Source organism: Corvus cornix, chromosome 1 (genome assembly GCF_000738735.6).
Source record: "Corvus cornix cornix isolate S_Up_H32 chromosome 1, ASM73873v5, whole genome shotgun sequence".
In the NCBI taxonomy this organism is placed as follows: Eukaryota; Metazoa; Chordata; class Aves; order Passeriformes; family Corvidae; genus Corvus; species Corvus cornix.
In genome coordinates, this window is record NC_046332.1 from 30,103,754 (window position 1) to 30,122,919 (window position 19,166).

A 19,166-nucleotide genomic window follows, 5' to 3' on the forward strand; every position below is an offset into this window, starting at 1 on the left:
AAGGTAGCAGCAAAACCCATGAATTAATAATAGCATGTTCATCACTGGCAAGAGTTCAGGCACAAGGCACCACACATTAAGGACGTTTTACTTTTGGGTAAGAAAGATGCTCTGGTTCCAAAGCAAGCTCTTGTTACATCAGCACAACCCTTCACCAGTTTTTTTGGTCACTTTATTTTTGAAAGTTGTATTTTGTACAAAAAAAAATTACCTTAGACACCACCATGAAAAACAGACTTACTTCCTACTTTTCCCATGTTATGAGAAAGCTTGAGACTGTAACAAAAGTCAAAGAAAGCAGGAATTGCTTGCCCACTCCAAACCCAGAAAGAAAGCAGGGCCACCCCTTTTCTCTCACTGTTTTAAGAATACATGAACCTTGTCTGTACTCTGCTGTTAACACAGTAGTGGCTTGCTTATTCACAGTCTCTGCCCCCCAGGCTGAGGGCAGTTCTCTGCCGGTTTACAGTAGGGTAGAATGGGATTGCTCAGTCTAGCCTCTCAAATAAGCAATTTAGAATCACGGTGCCAAGTTCCTGAAGGTTCCCATTAAGTCTACAACTCAACTGTACCTGCTTTTCACCAGGGCCCAAAGAGAAGGTCTTTCTCACTCCCAGCCAGTGGCAGTATGTTAAGTACCATCTGCACAGGGCAAGTGTCTTAAGACTGGCCTGCACCATGCTTAAGGGGACAGTTATCTATGAAAGCTGACCATGGAAGAGTCCCTTATGCAGTTCTTAATGTGTTAGCATTCTTAACCCGGGCTTCCATGGTTCCTTTGATATAAAAATAAATTCTGACGACTTCGTAGGAAAACCCTCTGCAAAACAAGGAACTTCTGGAGCATGAAATCACAATGCTGACAGTGACTGAGGTGTGTGGGCAGTCACCGCTGGAAGCTTGTGTCAGAACTCAAGTGGCAACTACCTGTCTCATTTTGTCTTGATGTCACTTTCAGTTTCAGCAAATGTTCCTTTTCCTTAGCAGCAAAATAGTTTCCTTTTGCTTCTCACTGATTGAGAAGACTGAGTCAATATTTTGACTGAAATCATGAGACTCCATTTAACTCCTATAGATTTTTAGCATTGCCCCTCTCCAGTCTGAGAGGATGGCATGCATCCCTTTACAGCTGTTGAAGGAAACTGTTGAGAAATACACACCGCCCTGCCATTAGGGAAACAAAAGGCTGCAAAGGTGCTAATGCCTCTTCACCACCAGAGTCTGGCATAGAGCATTCTGTGCCAGTTATGCTGGCAGAAATTGTATAGCAGTGCAGAAACTAGAAAAGCTGAAAATGTATTCAAAGAAAAAATATTCCAGTGTCTTACAGATTCTGTAAACCCTAGGAAAAAAAAAAAAAAGACACAAAATATCCCTTTTACAGTGTCAGATGTTTTAACCCATAGCCTTTTTCCCTTTCTGCACCCATCCATGCCCCTTTTTTCCTCTTAGTGATTCATCTCCAATTCCTGCTCAGTGCTGAACATTCATATTGCTGTTTTCTGCTCAACTGTCAACACTTCTCCCCTCAGCTCTGCTGCAGTTTTAAAACCTAAGCCAGCATTATATTTCTAAGACATGCCATTAGGAACCAGTGCTGTTCACATCCAGAGGCATCCATGGGACTTGACACACCAGAGACAGCGGAAGCAAACAGTGTAAAGAAAATCAGAAGTGAGAGAAGGAGAACTGGCTGGGAGGCACCCGGCTAAAGAAGCACTGGGGAGATGGGGAGAAAAGATCTCGGTGTGGAAAGCCTATCACATGGGCAGCAAGTGGTCATCCCGTTCTTCTGACTCCTCTCCCAGCTGGTCATCCCCCACGCCACGGTACGCGGCTGGTGCGTTCCGAGGCTTGGATCGGCACACAAAGTCACAGCCATCCTACGAGCACAGGACACAGGCACCAGCATCAAACAGTTTGCAGTTGACTCAGCATCCAAAGCAAAGCAGCTCCTGCGATTTCTCTTTTGCTAAGGGATTATGCCTATCCCTGTGCTACCTGAAACATCTCCCCAAAACTTGGCATAAAAACATCCTACTCAGTCCTGAAAGCTCTGGGCATACTGATTAACAGTATGGAGCAACATCAGGCCAAGGCAAGTATGAAGGATAAATAGCATTGCCTGCACTGACCAAGGAAAGATTTCACAGTCAGACGTAAGCATTTCACAGTCCCCAGGTGAACATTTCTACCTGGAAAGTGCTAACTCCTGAGGAGCACATGTTCTAGTTTGTTATGTAGCAGTTGCAGGACAGAGGTCGGGAATTGGTCTCAGCAAGGATTCAAAAATGGAATACTCAAGAAAAATGAAACAGATACCCTCTTCTTCTGCTTCAAGGTACTCCACCCTGGTGGTAGGTCTACCCAAAACACAGAGTCAATGCCATTTTCTCCTAACATGGGCCAGGCTGAGAATATATAAGGATTTTCACTCACTGCCACCAAATTGCCCAGATCTTGCCAGAAGGCAAAGTGAGGAATCTGCTCCATGCCCTTTGCTCCCACGACAAGGCGCTGGTAGAGGAACCCACCAATGATGTAGACTGCAATCAGTGACACAAACCTAGAAGGCAGAATTTAAAAAAAAAAAAACAAAAAGGAAAATCAAAGCTGAGGAAATCCTATAGCTAGTCTTTTCTGAGCCAGCTACCTGCCTCATATTAGCATCGGAACAAGTAGCTGAACACCACTCAAGAACAGAGCTATAAACAGAAACCAGACCATAAAAGGTCCCCAAGTTATCAATCTGCTTGTATAAATCTTTTAGCAGCATTATGTGAAGTAGTGCCTCTAAGCACAAACACAGAAAATGAGTCAAGACTCCTGGTCTGAGTTCCCAGCTCTGGCAAAGAGCCATCACACAATTTTAGGAAGTCAAATCCCCCATGTTTCAGTGCAGTTGTCTGTAAGCTATGAAGGAAAACGTTTTCTGGGAACAGACCAGCCCTGCATCATGCCTTGAGCAAGAGCTTTTGTCCAAAAAGCTCAGAGGCCCAGTAACATCTAATGGTGGCTATGGGAAAGTATACTGCGGTTATTTAGTCGTACTATAGCATTTGCTATGTTTCTAAATAGCACTGGAGATTATGACTCAGGCACAAACAGCTCTTCCAATGACTCACGTGATCAGTAGAATGGAGCCAACACTGAGGTGGGAATTCTCAGCTGGACAAGCCACACTACTGTCCATTTCAAAGAGGTAGAAACACTCCTGCTCCTTTTCCCGCTCTTCAGAAATAATGCTGAATGAACTCTGCAATTTTGGAAAAGTGAAGTCATGTGAAAACATGCCCACATGCACTGAACTTGACCAGGAGACAGCTTTATCACTGTTGGTGCAGCTGGGCACCAGACACTGGAAGCCAGCTCGCTGCCCCCTCAAACTGCTCACAACCAACCATCGGTCTGGCAGCCTCCTGATGACGCTCTCTTACCCCAGGTGTCACTCACCGCTGTAACTCCCCGCTTGCAAGAAATCATTATCACAGCTCGCCTCTTCTCACCACTGCAGTGCCTGCCATATGAATCACCTCCTTTATAAATCAGCATGATCCAGTCACCTGCCAGGAGAGAAGCAATATAGGCTACAAATCCAGATCAGGAGGCGAAAGGCAGCTACTGAGTAAGCAAAGTATTGAGTGGAATCATACTTCCATTGAAGACTTGGGTTTCATTGATTCTTCCTATCACTGTGGTCTTTCCATTCTGTCTATCTGTTTGCACCAGGCCACCAAAATCGTGCGAGGTGCTGTTGACCTCCCTGCACACCCTGAAATGGTAGACGTAGTTTTCCGTTTTGCCTTTCTCCACAGTCACGTTAAACCTGCAGCAGGGAGAGGACAGAAGAGACAGCCCAGTGGATTACAAAGAACACCCAGAGCAGTGAGCACTTCAGACCTGGAAGCCAGTCAGAGACAATACTAAAAGGGGAGCCCATTCTGCAGTCTGACCCAAATCCTTCCCTCCCCTTGGCCCACTGTGCAGCCCCGAGGCCTGCAGGGTGTTGTGCTGTACCTCATGTGGCTCAGGGGCTCCAGTTTCTTCAGCAGGGCTCTCTCCATCTGTGACTCAGTGCTCTCATCACCAATCACATCACAGCTCCTCTCTTCTGACTGCTCAGCTCCCGCTACAGCCAGGGCCATAAAGACCAGCAGCAAGGCAGATGTATGGCAAGGTGGTGACATCCTGGACACATGCCACAGAGAACATGGAGGATTAACTGTTTCAGCCCCCTGCAAACTAACTTCAGGGTCATGGAGTCAATGATTAGCCACTTCCTCAGTCCTGACTGCAAAAAGGAGAAGTTGAAATCTAGAAACAACTCACAGTTCACAAGAGACACACTAAATCTGAATCTCTTGCACAGCCAAAGACCATTCACTGGGCCAATTTGGGGCCCTTTTATGAATTTACCTAGAGACCACAAAAAGTTTTGCTGCTGAGCACATTAATTAGTTGCCAGAGCTGAATGCTGGAGTAAACTTCAGACATAATCCACTGTTTGTTATTGCATTGCACTGAGAAGCCAGTCAGCAGAAAATTATTTATCAGGCCTCTAATCAATCATCTTTGCAGCTCTCGTGCAAAGAGCTCGCAGGAAAGAGGCACTGTGATTAGTCAGGCTCTCTTTGTTCAAGTGCCTTAATCTTAATAATAATCTTTCCAGTACTCCTTTAGCTGAAAATCTGAAAGACATTAATAATGCTAAACCACAACTTCAGAGAACAGTTTCTTTCTTCCTTTCCTTTACATGAGGGAAGGAGGAAAGTGAGGCATCCTATGTAAGATCCAACCAACGAGGCAGTAATGAAGATGATAATAATAACAACAATAATAATCTATAAGATCTGGCTTTCAGGTTCATGCAAAAATCACATATGAAACTAGCCAAATAGAGCAGTGCAACAATTTCCCTCTGCCTTCTTGCGCTGCAGATTTTGGTAAAGCTCCAGACGCCGGTGGAAGGCAGACCCTCCATTAAATAAGCACCTGCCTGCAGGCGGACACAGAGCCCATTTGACTCAACCTAATGATTTCCCCACAGCCCTGCAGAGTCCACCGCGACAGCTCACAGCTGCTAAGCTGGGGCTCTGCTCGCCACGGGGCATCAAAACAAGGTTAGAAACGCAGAAATCACAGAATGGGTAAGGCTGAATGGGACCACAGTGGGTCACCCGGTCCAGCTTCCCTGCCCAAGCAGGGTCATCCTAGAGCATACGGCACAGGGTTGTGTCCAGACGGTTCTGGAATATCTCCAGTGAGGGAGACTCCACAACCTCCCCCGGCAATCTGTTCCAGCGCGCGGTCACAGAAATGAGGAAGCCCGTGACACGAGGGCTCGTGACTCCTCTCTCCCGAGGCCAAAAGCAGGACCTGCCCTCAGCCCTAGACACGGCTTCTCCCGGGAACTTGCCGCGTGGCGCTGGGAGCTGCCCAGCCGGCGGCCGCTGCCCCAGACCCGCCCGGGAGGGAGCGCGGCTTCACGCCGCGGCCTCGCTGTGCCCGGTTCCACCCCTCCCCAGCCCCGCGCACGCACCTGCGGCCGCCCCGGGCACAGGCGCCGCCGCCCATAGGAAGAGAGACCCGCGGCTCACGCGCATCCCATGCTGGGCGGCTCGGAGAACCACAGGCACGGGCAGCACCGGCCTCCTCCGCGTCCCGACCGGCTCTCTCACCCGCCCCGCAAGCCGGAAGCCGGGAAGAGCGTGGCGGAACTGGCGCCCGGCGCCAATGGGAACGCGGGAGCAGCCGGGATCGCCCGCCCAGGAGCGCTTCGGCAGCCAATGACAGGCGGCGGGGAAAGGCGGGCCGGGCCGGGGGAGCCTCGGGCCACGCCCACTTCCTCTCCGCCAGCCAATGGGCGGTGAAACTCTGCGCGGAGGCCCCGCCCCCATGGGCATTCCTGCCAATGAACGACGAGGGCGGGCAGGGAGGCGGAACCCTCAGAGCGCGGGGGCGCCGCGGGGCGCGGTGCCCGAGGGAGCCGCACCTGCAATGGCGGCGGCGGGAGGCAGTGGGACACGGTGGGAAGGAGCCCCGCGGGGTGGGGATCCCCGCGCTGCCGGCTGGAAATCAACTCACCCACGTGCTCTGTGATTTTCGCCCTCTGAAGTCGCGCTCTCCCCTCTCCTGTGCCCCGCACAAGTTCGGAGCAGCCGCGGGCAGGTGGCCGCATCAGCAGGAACGAGAAGCTTCCCGGTATCGCCCTTCCCCTCGCTCCCGCTGCCAGAGGCGGTAGCAGCCCCTCAGTGTCGTTGGGCTTTGCCGTCCCCACCAGGTGCCTCCAGAGTGGCTTGTGTTGAACGAGCAAGGGGTCTCGAGCACTTCACAAAACTGCTTTGTGGCCTTGATCCTTCGGATATTGTCCCCACTTTGTGTCTCTTTAGTGGATTTTCCCCATGTTTTGTTATACTTTGAAATAAAGGTGCCTCCACCAGCTCATGCAAGTTTTGCCACTTGAGGAATTTCAGGTCCAGGATACAGGTTGGTGTGCTTCAGCATCTTGGATGTCATTAATAAAGCTGTAAATTATTTGAGTGGCCTGTTCAAAGGACATCTCTCTCCTTATGATGTGCTCCCAGAGAGTCCACTTTCCAGAGGTCTGTTACTGGAAGGGACAGATGTTGTTTGCCAGAGTTCTGAGGCTTTTGCATCCTCTAGCTAAGAAAGAAATGTTGTATTTAGTGAGTTTACCAACATGCTGGAGAAGGCACTTGTTTGAGAGAAATCTGGGAGGTTTCCTCATGGTACGCTGCTTCAGTAGTGAAGAACTGGGGAAAAAGTGCTGCTGGCTCCTGGAAAACTGATTAGTTTAGTCCTGCTGTGATTCCATACTGACAGTATGGCACAGCTGCAGAAGTCAAATTTATTTATTCACACTTAGCTAATAACTGAGAGTTGCCCTCACACCTTCTACAGTGAGATCCCTCCCTCTCTACTTACTGTCCAAAGAACTCAAATTATTGCCGGTATTAGAAAAAAAGAAGTGGTAAACCCCATTAAAACAGAGCTCTTCATTCTTTCTCACCTGCTTTCACTTCGCCAGTTCCTCGCAAATAGTGCTGTCTTTGTGGTCACTCTGGGCCGGCAGGCAGCCTGGGCACTTAAAAAGTGGTAAAATTGGCAGGAGATGGGAAAGACACCTTTATTCCAAAATATGACAGGACATACTGGAGAGAATCTACCAAAGAGGTGCAAAGTGGGGACAAAATAAGATCTGGACACTTACGCTGTGTCTGAATCCTGTTAAATTACTTTTCAGCTATACAGATTATATTCCCAGCTAAACTCTCCTTGTGAGTGTAGCAATTCTCTCTCTCTGAGTTTGAGACTGCTCTTTAGGCTTCTCTATTATTCATTCAAAGCATTTAGGAGAGGTTTTCTTCCTCTTGTCTTGCTCTGCTGTTTTCTGCCTTCCCCTTCCTTTCAAGCACATACTCCCTATGTTGCTGTCCTACCAGGCCCTACCCAGGACTGGAAGGAATCTTGTGGATGCAATATGCTGCACTTAAAGGCAAATGAAGAAATTTGCAGAAATACCCAATCCCTTCCCAGACATGTGCACTGTAACAAATTGGCCACTCTGTGTCAGATAAGCATCCTCCCATGCAATCATTTCTCAAATTTAGAACACGTTACCAGAAGGGGGAACAATCATCCCTGTTGGAGGTAGCAATCATCCTAACTCCTTTGTCCAGCATGCCCAAACAATTACTGGAAATTAACTGTACTGTATGGTCAGGTGTCAACCTGAGCCTGACAAACATCCCCATGAAATGGAAGGGATCAGAATGTGGATTAAAACAAAAACCAGCCAACCATGCAGCTAAGAGGTTTCTTGGGGTGCTGGAAGCATCAGTACTCCCCACCATAAAGTCACAGAATCTTTTAAATTGTAAAAGATCCTTAAGATCCTTGAGTTCAATTATTAACCTGACCCTGCCAAGCCCAGCACTGAGCCACATCCCTAAGCTCCACATCTGCATATTTTTAAAATATTTTCAGGGATGGTGACTCAACCACTTCCCTGTGCAACCTGTCCCAGTGCTTGATAACCCTTTTGTTGAAGAAATTTTTGCCAATTTCCAATCTAAACCTCCCCTGGTACAACTTGAACTATTCTTATCAATGGTCAGTACTTCAAAAGAAAAGTAGTCTTTCCTGCTGTTGCTGACCATGGAATCACTAAATGATTGAGTTGGGGAGGGACCTTTCAAGGTCATCTGGTCCAATCCCCTGCTCAAGCCAGGGATACCAGGCTACCTATAGCCTGGCCCACCTACAGCCATGGACTGTGTCCAGGCAACTCTCCATTGAGGGACACCCCACAACCTCTCTGGCCAACCTCTGTCAGTGTTCAGTCACTCACAGTAAAAAGGTGTTTCCTCATGTTCAGAGGCAACACCTTCTGTCTTTCAGTTTGTGCCCATGGCCTCTTGTCCTGTCACTGGGGCACCACTGAAGTGTTTGACTCTTCTTGTACCATCCCTTCAGGTATTTATATACATTAATTGGATCCTAACCAACAAGTCTTTTCTCCAGGCCAAACAGTCCCAGATCTCTCAGTCTTTCCCCCCAGGACAGAAGGTCTGGTCCCTTTATCCTCTCTGTACCCCTTTGGTAGATTCTCCTCAGTATGTCCATGTCTCCCTTGCCCTCTTGATGCTGTTGAGATGTTGAGTCAGAGGGACTCGAGGCATGCCAGCTCTCCATGCCTGCCTTGTGTCTTAAGCACATTCACACCAGTATTGGGTGTAGACAGAGTTCCCAGTCCAAAGTGGAAGTGTCCGAAGCTCACAAGATTTCCTTTTCAAACCTGTGCTGTCCACCTCTACTTCCATTTTGACAGCAGTTGGGCTGCCAGTTTGCTGTAGCCATTGCTTGACCCATGTTTCACCTTGTACTCTCACTATTCACCTTTTCTACCTTGTGCTGTCACTGTCCCACTGCTTCTGCCCTGACGGGAGCTCCTCAGAGCATCATGAATCCTGCAAGTTACTGCATCAGTCTAACCACACCCTCTTGCATTGGCAACAATTAGAATACCCCTGAACTTTGTTATTAATCACCTTTTCCATTAGCCCCAGTTCGTCAGACATCCTCCATCAGGTTAGAAAATGAAAGCTGCTGCAGTTCCACTGCTCCATTCTGTTGTGAATTTGGTTATCTTCAGCAGCTGGAGATAGAGGTTGCAGCTTCACATTTCTTGTCTTCTGAATATAGCGTCAGGTTTCCTGTTTCACAGGCGTTGAGCCCTGTTGTTCAACAGCCTGATCGAAACATCTTGTGGTGCACACTCCTTGCTTTGGCATGGAGGGAAGCAGATCAGAAGTTTCTGCAGCTGATGAGAGCGAGGAAGTAACATATACTTCTGTCAAATTCTCTCAGACGCCTCCGCCAAGGGCCAAAGCTGCACAGGGAAAAAGAGGTGAGCAAAGATGGATGAGGTAGGTCAACAGAAATTTTTACTTTGAGTGGAAGCAAGATCTAACAGAAACACTCTGAACTGGCCACTGATTCTGAGTGCCAGCTTTGAGAGCTGTTGCTTTGGTTCTAAAATTATCGTGAATATTTTAACGTGATGAAAGCTGATGAGTTAGAGACCCAGCATTTTTCCCCTCCGTCTCACCGACCTCCTTCAGTGTCTACTCCTGGGCACTCAACCCAGGCATCCTTTTCTTCAAAACAGATTTAAAGTTGTCTGCTTGTCAGCAGTAAGAAGTTGTGAGCAATAGTTCTTTGAAGGGCACGCAAGATGCGAATACAGATAAATTAGAGGCGTATGCTAATCAGAGATCAGAGACAGAGAAAGCATATGAGATCATCCAGCCTCTCTCCTGTGGGGCTATGCAGGATTCTTTTGTGATACATTTTTTCCTGTTTTCTGTGTTCTAGTGTTACATACCTCCCAGTGAGCAAATTTTCAGCTTTTGCTGTGAAACAGTTCTTCAGAGCACTTTAGTATCAGGAAGATTTTCTTAGTGCTTTCCTTAATTTTTTTCTTTCCTTATTTCATCTTCGTTACCCTTGATTAGGCCTGCAAATGTCACATGGAACAATTCCTCTGGCTGCTTAGTTGAGAAACACCACCTTCAAAGAGTAAAACTTTGCATTGGTGATCAATCTTTGTAAATATTTCCTTCATGCAAAATGGTGGAGGGGTTGGAACTAGATGATCTTAGGGTCCTTTCCAACCCAAACCATTCTATGATTCTATGATTCTATGAAATGTCAGTGTGCTTTAGATGAGTTGTGTTGCATTGGCTGCAACACTAATGGTTGCCCTTAAATTTTCTGAGCTGTTACAGAAAAGGGGACTCTCATTGTGGGATACGAGATTTCTATGCCCTGATCAGAATAATTTCTTATACCTGTGGTGTTTCCTGCTGCCTGGTCACTTGCTTCACTATGGAAACAAAGCCAGCACAGAAACCCCCAAGTTCCTATCTGGTATTTACACTCAATCTGTTTGGATGGCAGTCTTGCTTTTGCACATATTTTCATTAGAAATTATGTTTTCTGTCACATCAGAAAACACAGTGACATCCTTTCATTCCTGCCATTCCTGTTCACCCCCATCCTATTGAAAGGGGATTACCCTATGCCCTCTTAAGATGTTTGCATTTTTCTTTTTAACATCTCTCCACATTCTTTTATGGACCCTCATCTTTTTGAGCTATGGTCAGAGAGCCTAAAATAAGGAAGCTGAAATTTGAACACACTTTTTGTGCATATTATTTATTTCTCAGTTCTTTTGGTCTTTTGAAGATCTTTATGTTCAACTCTCTCCCTTCCTCCATCACTTCTGAGAAATGTGCTCTCAGGTATTTCTCCTCTGTTCAAATGCACACCCTTGCTTGTGAGAGATTGGTTACGTGAAAAGGGACATATAGATTCAGGATATACAGATTCTTTGCAGCTTACTGATTTGAGAAGCTGGCTACGTGAGAACAGGCACATAGACCCTTGCAGCTAGCTGAGCAAGGTCTCATAAGACAATGCACCACACATCCTGTGTAACAACTGAAGTTACAGAATATTACATGTATCTTGCTCAGTAACTGAACCACTATTGAGTCTTACTGCTGAACTATGGGTTTATTTGCAGAGCCAGCAAGGTTAGGTTTTGGCAGTATAAACAATAGACTTCTGTGGTTAGAAGGCCAGGGAAAAAGGCAGAACTGCTGACCATGAAAGGGGGTCTAAGGAGGGGTTTAGAATCAGCTTAGTCGACGTGAACCGCTTAGAATGCGCCGTTACGAGTATGCATAAAGCCTATTATTGTTAGTATATAAGGAGTTCTGGTGCAATCAATAAATCGGGTTCCTGTTGATCACTCATACTGAGCGTCTGGGTTTCCCCTCTATCGCGACACTTGCTGACTTTGTAGGCACAGTATCATGGGTGTGTAGATCAGTCCTCTGGTCAAACCAACAGGTTTTGGTGCTTATGGACTCCTTGAAAACAGAGTTGCCCTGGTTGTTTCTTCTGTTTGGCTTCCAGAGAGCCTTAGATGTGCTGCACTACCAGAATGCCAGTACAGCAGTAACTTTAAGACAGTGTTAGCCTGTGTAGTGTGCTTAGAGTAACAGCAATAACCAGGTCTGTGCCACAGCCAAGAACAGAATCCTTGTTTCTCAAATTCTCCTCCTTGGCTCTAGGTAGTCGTGCTGCTTCCACACTGAGGTAGGCAGGAGCTGAGGGGAGCTATTTGGGACAGTGCCATGACATTCTTCAGATTGTCCTAGATGAGTTGAATTGTAAAATGCTAACAGCTTTCAGTTTTTGAACTGAATATGGATTCACAAACCTAAAAATATTTGGTCTTGTTGCTTGCAAATGAATGGAGAGTATCAGAGTAATTTCCCCAGAGCACTGAGAGACCTAATGGGTGTTTTGTACACAGCAAGTGGTAACACTGGATATTTACATTAAATGTCCACCAGTCCTCTTCCCCCCTTGGATAGACTCTTCCACAGTTCCTCAGACAACTACATGGAAATATTTCTGGATGCTCCAGTCAGATTTTCCTCCTGTTTCAAACTCAACTTAGATACTTCTCCCATCCACTCCTACAAGAGCTTCACGTGTAGTTCGGGGGCTGTTGAACCTGTTTTAAAAAGTGTGAACTGCAGGGACTCCTTTTGCAGCAGGTAAAACTCCTGATTTGTGAAATACTTTATTCCACTTCTCTGTTTTCCCACTTCACTTCGTTATTTTTTTCCTTCCAAAATTATCTAATACCATATTTTTTTCATTTTTACGAACTTCAGTGACTCTCCCACTGCTGGGGTTGTGGAGGTGCCCTGGATTTTGTTTTGATGATGAGTCACTCCCTTTTTTCTGCAGTTGGTTTGAAACAATAGAGAGTGAACTGCTCTATTCATTGCCAGGGGGGACCAGCTCCGTGCCCGGTGCTGACATTTAAGGATTAACTGTTTCACAGACTGCCATCCCGGTTGCCTTGTCCTGGCAGTAGTTTTTCCTAAAATGTAAGGCTGATCTGAAGGATGCAGGAGACAGCTTCTTCAGAGAGTCAAGAGAGGAAGGAAAACAAAAGCATAAATGCGATCTCAAACCAGGATTTATGTTCCATCAGATGTTTATCCCCTTTTGCCAAGTTTTCAGTTGTAATCTGAAGAGAAAAATCTCCACCCTACTCCTTAACCTCGGGCTGACTTCATTCTCTTGAGGCCTAATCTGATGACAAAACCCAAGCTGCCAGGGATACAAACAAGAGGAATAGAGAGCAGAGTCAAGTTTAAGTTCCAGACCCAGTCCAAGTCCTTCAGTTCTCCTGTTGCCCCTTTGTGTGAAGCTAAGGAGTAGGTTGTAACTGAAAAGTCTTTCTGTATTTTGCCTCTGAAAAATGATGGGGTTTTGTTATTGAGTAATGATTAAAAAAAATAAGAAATGTTACTTTTTAAACTATGTTTGGGACAGCTAGAAGATCCTACAAGCCTCAGGAAACGTGAGAAAACCTCTATCTTAGAAAAGATCTTTGTACCAGAAGAATGATGCTTACAACAAAGCTCACTCATGATCTCCCTTGTTACCTTAGAAACTTCTAGCTAAAACTGCAGGCCTAAATGTGTTGCTATAAATGAGAAAATGACCTTAACATTAGTGAGCCTGCAAACTGCTCAAGGTAAAAAGAAATTAATTTTTATTAATTTACTGATCTGGTCTACTTTCTGCGTTTGGACAAAGCTTCTATTGTTTAAAGGATGCATTCTTGTTTTTAAGTCCCTTCCCCTTCTGTTTTAGCACTGGCTTTCTTTGTCTTTCTCACAATATTCTTCATATATGATTTGTTTTCAACCTCCACCAAGAGATTAAATGTGTTTCTTTGGGTCCCGTGACATGACCAAGAGAGAAGCACCTCAAATTTCATGAGGTCCATGGGGACTTTGCTGCTAGATTTGGGTAGAAGGCTCTGGAACATCACAAGAGCAGGATGTGGTACATAAGTTAGCTGCACATTTACTGCTTCTTAGAAAGTGCTGTTGTCTGTGCAGCTATTGTACTGAGATTAATAAAACAAGAAAACCAAACTCCCCTGGAGCTCATCCGTGCCAGTAAGTGTCATTCTCTCCTCTGTCTGTGAAAGAGGAGATTTTAGTGCTGAGATTTCAAATGTTTTATGCAAAGTGAATGCCTCTCAGGTGAAACACAGCTCCAGGAGATGACAATTGAAAAGCAACATGTAACCTGGAGGTTAACATGTTGTGCTGTACATAAGCAGATCTCTACAGGCCAGTCCTGACCAGCCCTTTGAAAGGGAGCTGTGCTGGGCTACAGTGGAAGTTGCCCCAAGGACTCACCCTCTGCTACTAGCAGCCAGTGAACAGCAAACAATGGTGGTGAAAGTGTGAAGGGACAGATGTCCCAAGGTCTTCAAGGCTGGCTCTCCCATCCTGCCACCAGACCATGAAAGATGAAGATGTAGGACTGATTTGGGATTATCCTGGGAAGATGTAGCATGACCATGTGTGAACAGGTCATGTGAACCTGAACAGCCTGTGAACAGGATGCTGAGATTAAACCTATTGTTGTTGCTGGGAGAGCTAGGGGAAAAGCTTTGGATTTATTTTTACATGTAAGCTGGAACATGGTGGCTGTAGCAATGCAGCTCTGAGTTTCCACCCCAAGCTTCAGTGCTGAGGCAGGAGTGGATTTGTTGGGAGGCTCCTGCCAGCACAAGGTGCCACATGGTGCCTAGGTGGCTCCAGCTAACCTGTGGCAGGTGCTTCCTCTGCTGGGGTCAGCCACCACAGAGGCTGAACCAGCAGGCTCTGTGGCCAGGCAGGGGCAGAGCTGTGGCTGATGTGAAGACAGGTACCCCCTGGGAAGCTCAGGCAGGGACCGATGGCCCCAAACCCAGCTGAAATGGGGCCCTGGGCTAAAGGGCAGGGGCACGGGGAGGCCCCAGTTTGGCTGGGCAGGGACAGTGATGTCAGCCACGTGCAGAGTGTAGACAGACACGATATTCTAACTAGTGCAGTTCCTTGTGGAAATGCCAAGGACACAAGCAAACCACGTAAAACCACAGTCAGTTTTCATGTGCCTTCTGTTCACTATGGTTTCTTTTCTCTTTTACAGCTCCCCATCTGTGGTCAGCAGTTCTGAAGGGCTTGGTCATAGGCTTTGGGACACTGAGCATCTCCCTGGCGATTGCTTTGATTTGGAAGATGAGTAAGTGCACAAAGGGCTGCTGAGAATGAGCAACCAACAGCAAAGGACCAGCGACACATCTAACCCCAGGAACTCCATTATATGGAGTTAAAACCAGAAGCTATTCTAGGTTTCTACCAGCCTTATGTACCCACTGCCTATCCAGAATATTTTGAAGAATATATTCCTCACGCAGGCTCCAGGCAACCCATTTCAGATCCTGTAGCAAAGAACAGTTAAACACATTGAAAAGCCTTTTTAGACTTGCCTGGTAAAGATTGTGGTAAACTGTAGAACAAACAGGTCTGTAATATATTTGCATGCATGCAGAAGGTGCTAGACCATGTGGAGGAGCTTACTGTTTGCTGCTTAAAATCCATTCACCTAAGGTGGGATGTGATCACACCATACCCACAGAGTGTGATCTGTTTTCAGATAGACAGTTTTAGTTATTGGGTATCTGAGTGGTTCAGCGGAAACCTGGGGGGCAGGGTAGGTGTGTGCATGCTTGCACCAGCATCAGAGTGCACGTGACTATTGCAAGATTTCGAAATTACACTGGTTTTTTTCAGAATCTTGTCCTGACTTGAGCTTCCTGCATTTTAACTGTCCAAAAGAGTTGGTTCTCAGGAAGTCCTTGCTGACAAGTGTTTCTGTTGGTTAATGGTAGTGAAGAGTACGAGTACTTTGACTTCTTTACAGGTGACTGCCACCCACACTGCCCTCAACAGTGGGTGGCCTACAGAGGGAGCTGCTACTCCTTCTCCACTGCGAAGAAGGACTGGAATTCCAGCCAGGAATCCTGCAGGGCACAAGGAGCTCACCTCCTGGTGATCAGTGATACCTGGGAAATGGTAATGGTTTTCTTTGGCTTTGAGGATCTCCCATTTCCGTGCAGATACCTAAGTGACTGACATACAAGCAGTGCTGTCCCTTCAGCAATATTTTGGTTTTAAAGGAGAGGAAGGATTTACAACTGTGATGTTATACATCACAAAGTTTGCAGGAAGCAGAGAAGCAAAGGGGAGAAGGGAGAGATGAGGGTCACTGTCAGGTACTCAGAATCATCCTGTGAAGGATGGTAGGAGACAGCCTTCTCCACTGCTCCTCTCCACCTCCCCTCCTATTCCCAATAAGGCCGATATGAATGATTACAGGAAACGACCGTGCCACTGAGCAGTCATTGTACTCATTGCCTGCAAACCGATACCTCCCTACTCTCAAGGAATTCTTTCTTTGCAAAAGCGATGCTTCTCCTCCCTGTGACTGCTCCAGCTCCTCCTGCTCCTCCTGCTCAGTGACCCATGCCATTCCCTGTGTTCATGCTTAGATATTTCATTCTCAGTCTCTTTTCAATGCTTACTTCCTCTGTCTGTCAAAGTACCTCAGCTGTGCTGGTGAAATAAGGAACCATGTGTTCCACTGCAGGTGCTCTCTGGGGGCAGGGGCATGTATGGTCACTAGAGAAATGGGTAGTGCTGGTTACTGGGGCGCTGAGGCACATCTGCTTAAGTAGAGCAGAAACCTTGATCCAGTTTTGCTCAAGCCAGGGCTTATTAGCTCAGGTCCAATGAACGTGGACAGCTTCCAGTCCCTGGACAGAAGTTGCATTGTATGATGTTCTCTGGGGGATTACAAAGCCAGGTCTCTGCTTGATTGGGAGTATGTACCAGGCTCTCACATTTGCTTTGACAAATCCTGACTCCTTAAGAAATAGGCATCTTCCCCAGATTACCTGTTTCTCTGCATGACAAAAGCCTTCCTGCTCCTGCTGCTTTCTTACTATCATCTCTGCTACTAGAGTGTTACCCATTATCCCTGCTCAGACTCACCCATCTAAACAAGACTTTCCTAGCTATCCATGCCTTGTACTGCAAAGGCTGTGATTGCTCGACTTCCAAGTGCCAGAGAAGCCCAGTCACCTTCAAACCACCAGCAACACTCCAGTGATTCCTCAAGCTGTTCCTATTCCCACAACTCTACCAAGCCAGCTTTGTTAGTATTTCTCTGTGAAGATGTCTTCTCTGAAGCTTTGTTTATGGCAGCAGGAGATAAGGATGGAGCACAGCCATACTCCTGAAAGCTTGCTGTTCTTTGGTTACCTCTCCTGGCTTTGTCTTTTTTGTGGGGAGGAGGGTTGGGGATGGGGAATTTACTTCAGGACCGAGTTTCTGTTGCAGGCTTCACCTTTTAATAATACTCAGAAGTTAAAAGTTAGCTAAAAGGAAATGAACATTAAAAGCATATAGGAGGAAAATGTGTATACAATTTAAAGAGCCTTCATACTGTGTTTGTTACACAGATCTGTCAGTGCCTGCACTTCCTGCCCTACCCTACCCTGTCCTGCCCTTCCCTTCCCTGATTTTACCTTTAATTGTTAATACTTCATATTAGCTTGCTAGTTAGCTGTATTAGTAGAGTGTTAATATTAATATTAATAGCATATCTTCCTAAAGAAAGCTCTATGCAGGAAACTCCAGGAGACTGGGATGCAGTTCATAGAATCATAGAATCAGTCATAGAATCATAAAATCATAGAATATGCAGAATTGGAAGGGACCCATCAGGATCATCGAGTCCAACTCCTGGCTTTGTCATTACAAGGTGTGGGGAAGTAGTATTGTCAGTAACTTAAGGAACAGTGAGGTGAGGGGGTGTATCTTGCCCTCTGTTTTCTTTACTTATCCTTACTTCCATTTTCAGGCTTGCTTTCATTAGTCACTTTGTAATTCATCATCATTTCTAGGATCTGTTCAAGCATATTCAAGCAGCATGTTTCTGGGTTGGACTGAGGAACAGTACAGGCACTGGATGGATTTGGGAGGATGGCTCTATGTTCAGTGTCAAGTGAGTTTCATTCTGTTTTAAAAACAATACTGCTTATTCAGATTGCCTGGTGTTCCAGAACACCCAGAGTTCCTCCTCCAGATGTCAGGAGCTTTCTTTCTGGGCAGATTTTCTTCTTCCTGTCACCTGTACTGCACTAAGCTCAGCACAGTTTACTTTTTACTGCCCTGCAACTTGTAAGGGCATATACCTGTGAAAAGCAGGTCAAGTGTTAGTATCTCTCTCTCTCTACTTCCCTCCAGCTGCTCAGACCAAGGACTTTATTTACCTGCGCCAGCACAGATGCTTGGTCAGAAAGGCATATGGCTTTACTGGGTTTAGCCACCTTGCACCCACTCTGTTGAATGCTGGTGTCACGGGTGCAAGGACCCAGCCCTTTGCTGCCCTACTAGTGCCAACCTAAGTCAGAACCTTAATTTCATCTCAGTCTTTACTTGGACAAAACTCAGTGTTTTGCAAGAGGGAAAACATGTTTTTATCCAGTGACTTTGCCTGGCCCTTTTCTTTTTATGGCAGTTAAGGCAATGAGTTAGTTTCTAAAGCCTCCCCAGCAAGGAAAACTTGCCCAAGATCTCACTGTCAACAGGTCAGTACACTTGGCTTAATTCCCTGAATAAATCCAGCTTTCTGTTCTTACAAACTCCTTGAAGGCAATGATCATTCCGTGAAACTTTCACCACTGCCACTTACATGCTGGTGGATATCACTGCCACTGCAGGGTATTGTGTCTATGTTTGGTTCTGATTTGGGTTCTATGATGGCAAAATTATTTAGTTGTAGCAGGTAGATAGGTTCTTTGGTATACATTTTATTTTCTAACAGCTGTCTTTTGGAGGTCAGGTTGTTTCTCTTCCTCTGGGCTACACCCTTCAAAATCAGATGTTTTTAATTTCTTGTCTCCAGGAGACAACATCAGTATTTTCTTTCATTCTCACTGCTGTTCCATGTCTCTTACAGGGTCCTCTCTAACAGCCGTGTGCAAAACTGTGCTGTCCTGATGAAAGATCAGTTTCATGCTTCCAGCTGTGAAGTTCCTACTCCATGGATCTGTGAGAAATTGCTTAGATAAATCCCATGTGCTTTTTCATCTCACAACGACCTCATCAGTGGTATGAGTTGATCATTATCCTGCAAACTGAAGCTTCACACAAGAGCAAAGTGTTTTACAAGGACAGGTTTGTTCCCATGAGGGTGAATTACGCTCAGCAGTAGATCTATTCTCAGTCCACAAGTGTTGGATTACTGCTGTTTGGGACCAGACGAGACCTGGGACATATTCCCTGGCCTCGTCTTTCCCTTATTTGTCCTATAAGGGCAAACAAAAGCTTTGTCACAAGGGGTGTCTTCAGATCTCTGAGGGGGACCTAGTAATTTTCCTTGAATTTTGAGCATCAGATTTCATTTCCATTCCCTGCATTTCCATTGTCTGGTATCAGAAGGACTGGGAAAATGAAGCCTGCTGTTCACTGACAGAAACATATAAATAGATATGGCTGCTCCCAGTGGCAGCCTCTGCTTTTGCATCTCGGGGGTATGAGTGGGAGAGAAGAGGGTGAAATGAAACTATAGCTTCTGTAAATCCAGCAGTGAAAATAAATCTCCAGGACTGCACTGGACCAAAAGTGTGTACCTGTGCTCTTTCT

General features: G+C 46.2%; 2 protein-coding genes across 3 annotated transcripts; one reads left to right on the forward strand and one right to left on the reverse strand.

Annotated features, from left to right (window-relative positions):
* Window positions 1–72: 72 nt before the first annotated feature.
* On the reverse strand, window positions 73–5,711 carry M6PR (mannose-6-phosphate receptor, cation dependent). Its single transcript, XM_039561657.1, is given in 8 exon segments — window positions 73–1,883; window positions 2,440–2,566; window positions 3,126–3,256; window positions 3,454–3,563; window positions 3,654–3,826; window positions 4,018–4,188; window positions 5,540–5,579; window positions 5,582–5,711. Coding segments are annotated over 8 exon segments (897 nt in total). The 5' UTR covers window positions 5,604–5,711; the 3' UTR covers window positions 73–1,760.
* Window positions 5,712–5,960: 249 nt separating this feature from the next.
* Window positions 5,961–19,139, forward strand: KLRG1 (killer cell lectin like receptor G1). 2 transcript variants are annotated; one of them, XM_019286694.3, is made up of 5 exons: window positions 5,961–6,486; window positions 14,605–14,697; window positions 15,379–15,530; window positions 17,423–17,523; window positions 18,481–19,139. In XM_019286694.3, exons 1-5 carry the CDS (start codon window positions 6,444–6,446, stop codon window positions 18,590–18,592), a joined length of 501 nt encoding a protein of 166 aa, XP_019142239.3. In that variant the 5' UTR covers window positions 5,961–6,443; the 3' UTR covers window positions 18,593–19,139. The 2 variants fall into 2 exon arrangements, with proteins under 2 accessions (XP_019142239.3, XP_010399275.1); XM_010400973.4 differs by lacking the exon at window positions 5,961–6,486 and adding an exon at window positions 8,800–9,430.
* Window positions 19,140–19,166: the final 27 nt, after the last annotated feature.

Coding starts and splice junctions, on each gene's coding strand:
- KLRG1 (XM_010400973.4), top strand. CDS start 9,313: ATGGAGGGAAGCAGATCAGAAGTTTCTGCAGCTGATGAGAGCGAGGAA. Junction 9,431..14,604: donor AGCTGCACAGGGAAAAAGAG/GTGAGCAAAGAT, acceptor TCTCTTTTACAG/CTCCCCATCTGTGGTCAGCA. Junction 17,524..18,480: donor GGCTCTATGTTCAGTGTCAA/GTGAGTTTCATT, acceptor TGTCTCTTACAG/GGTCCTCTCTAACAGCCGTG.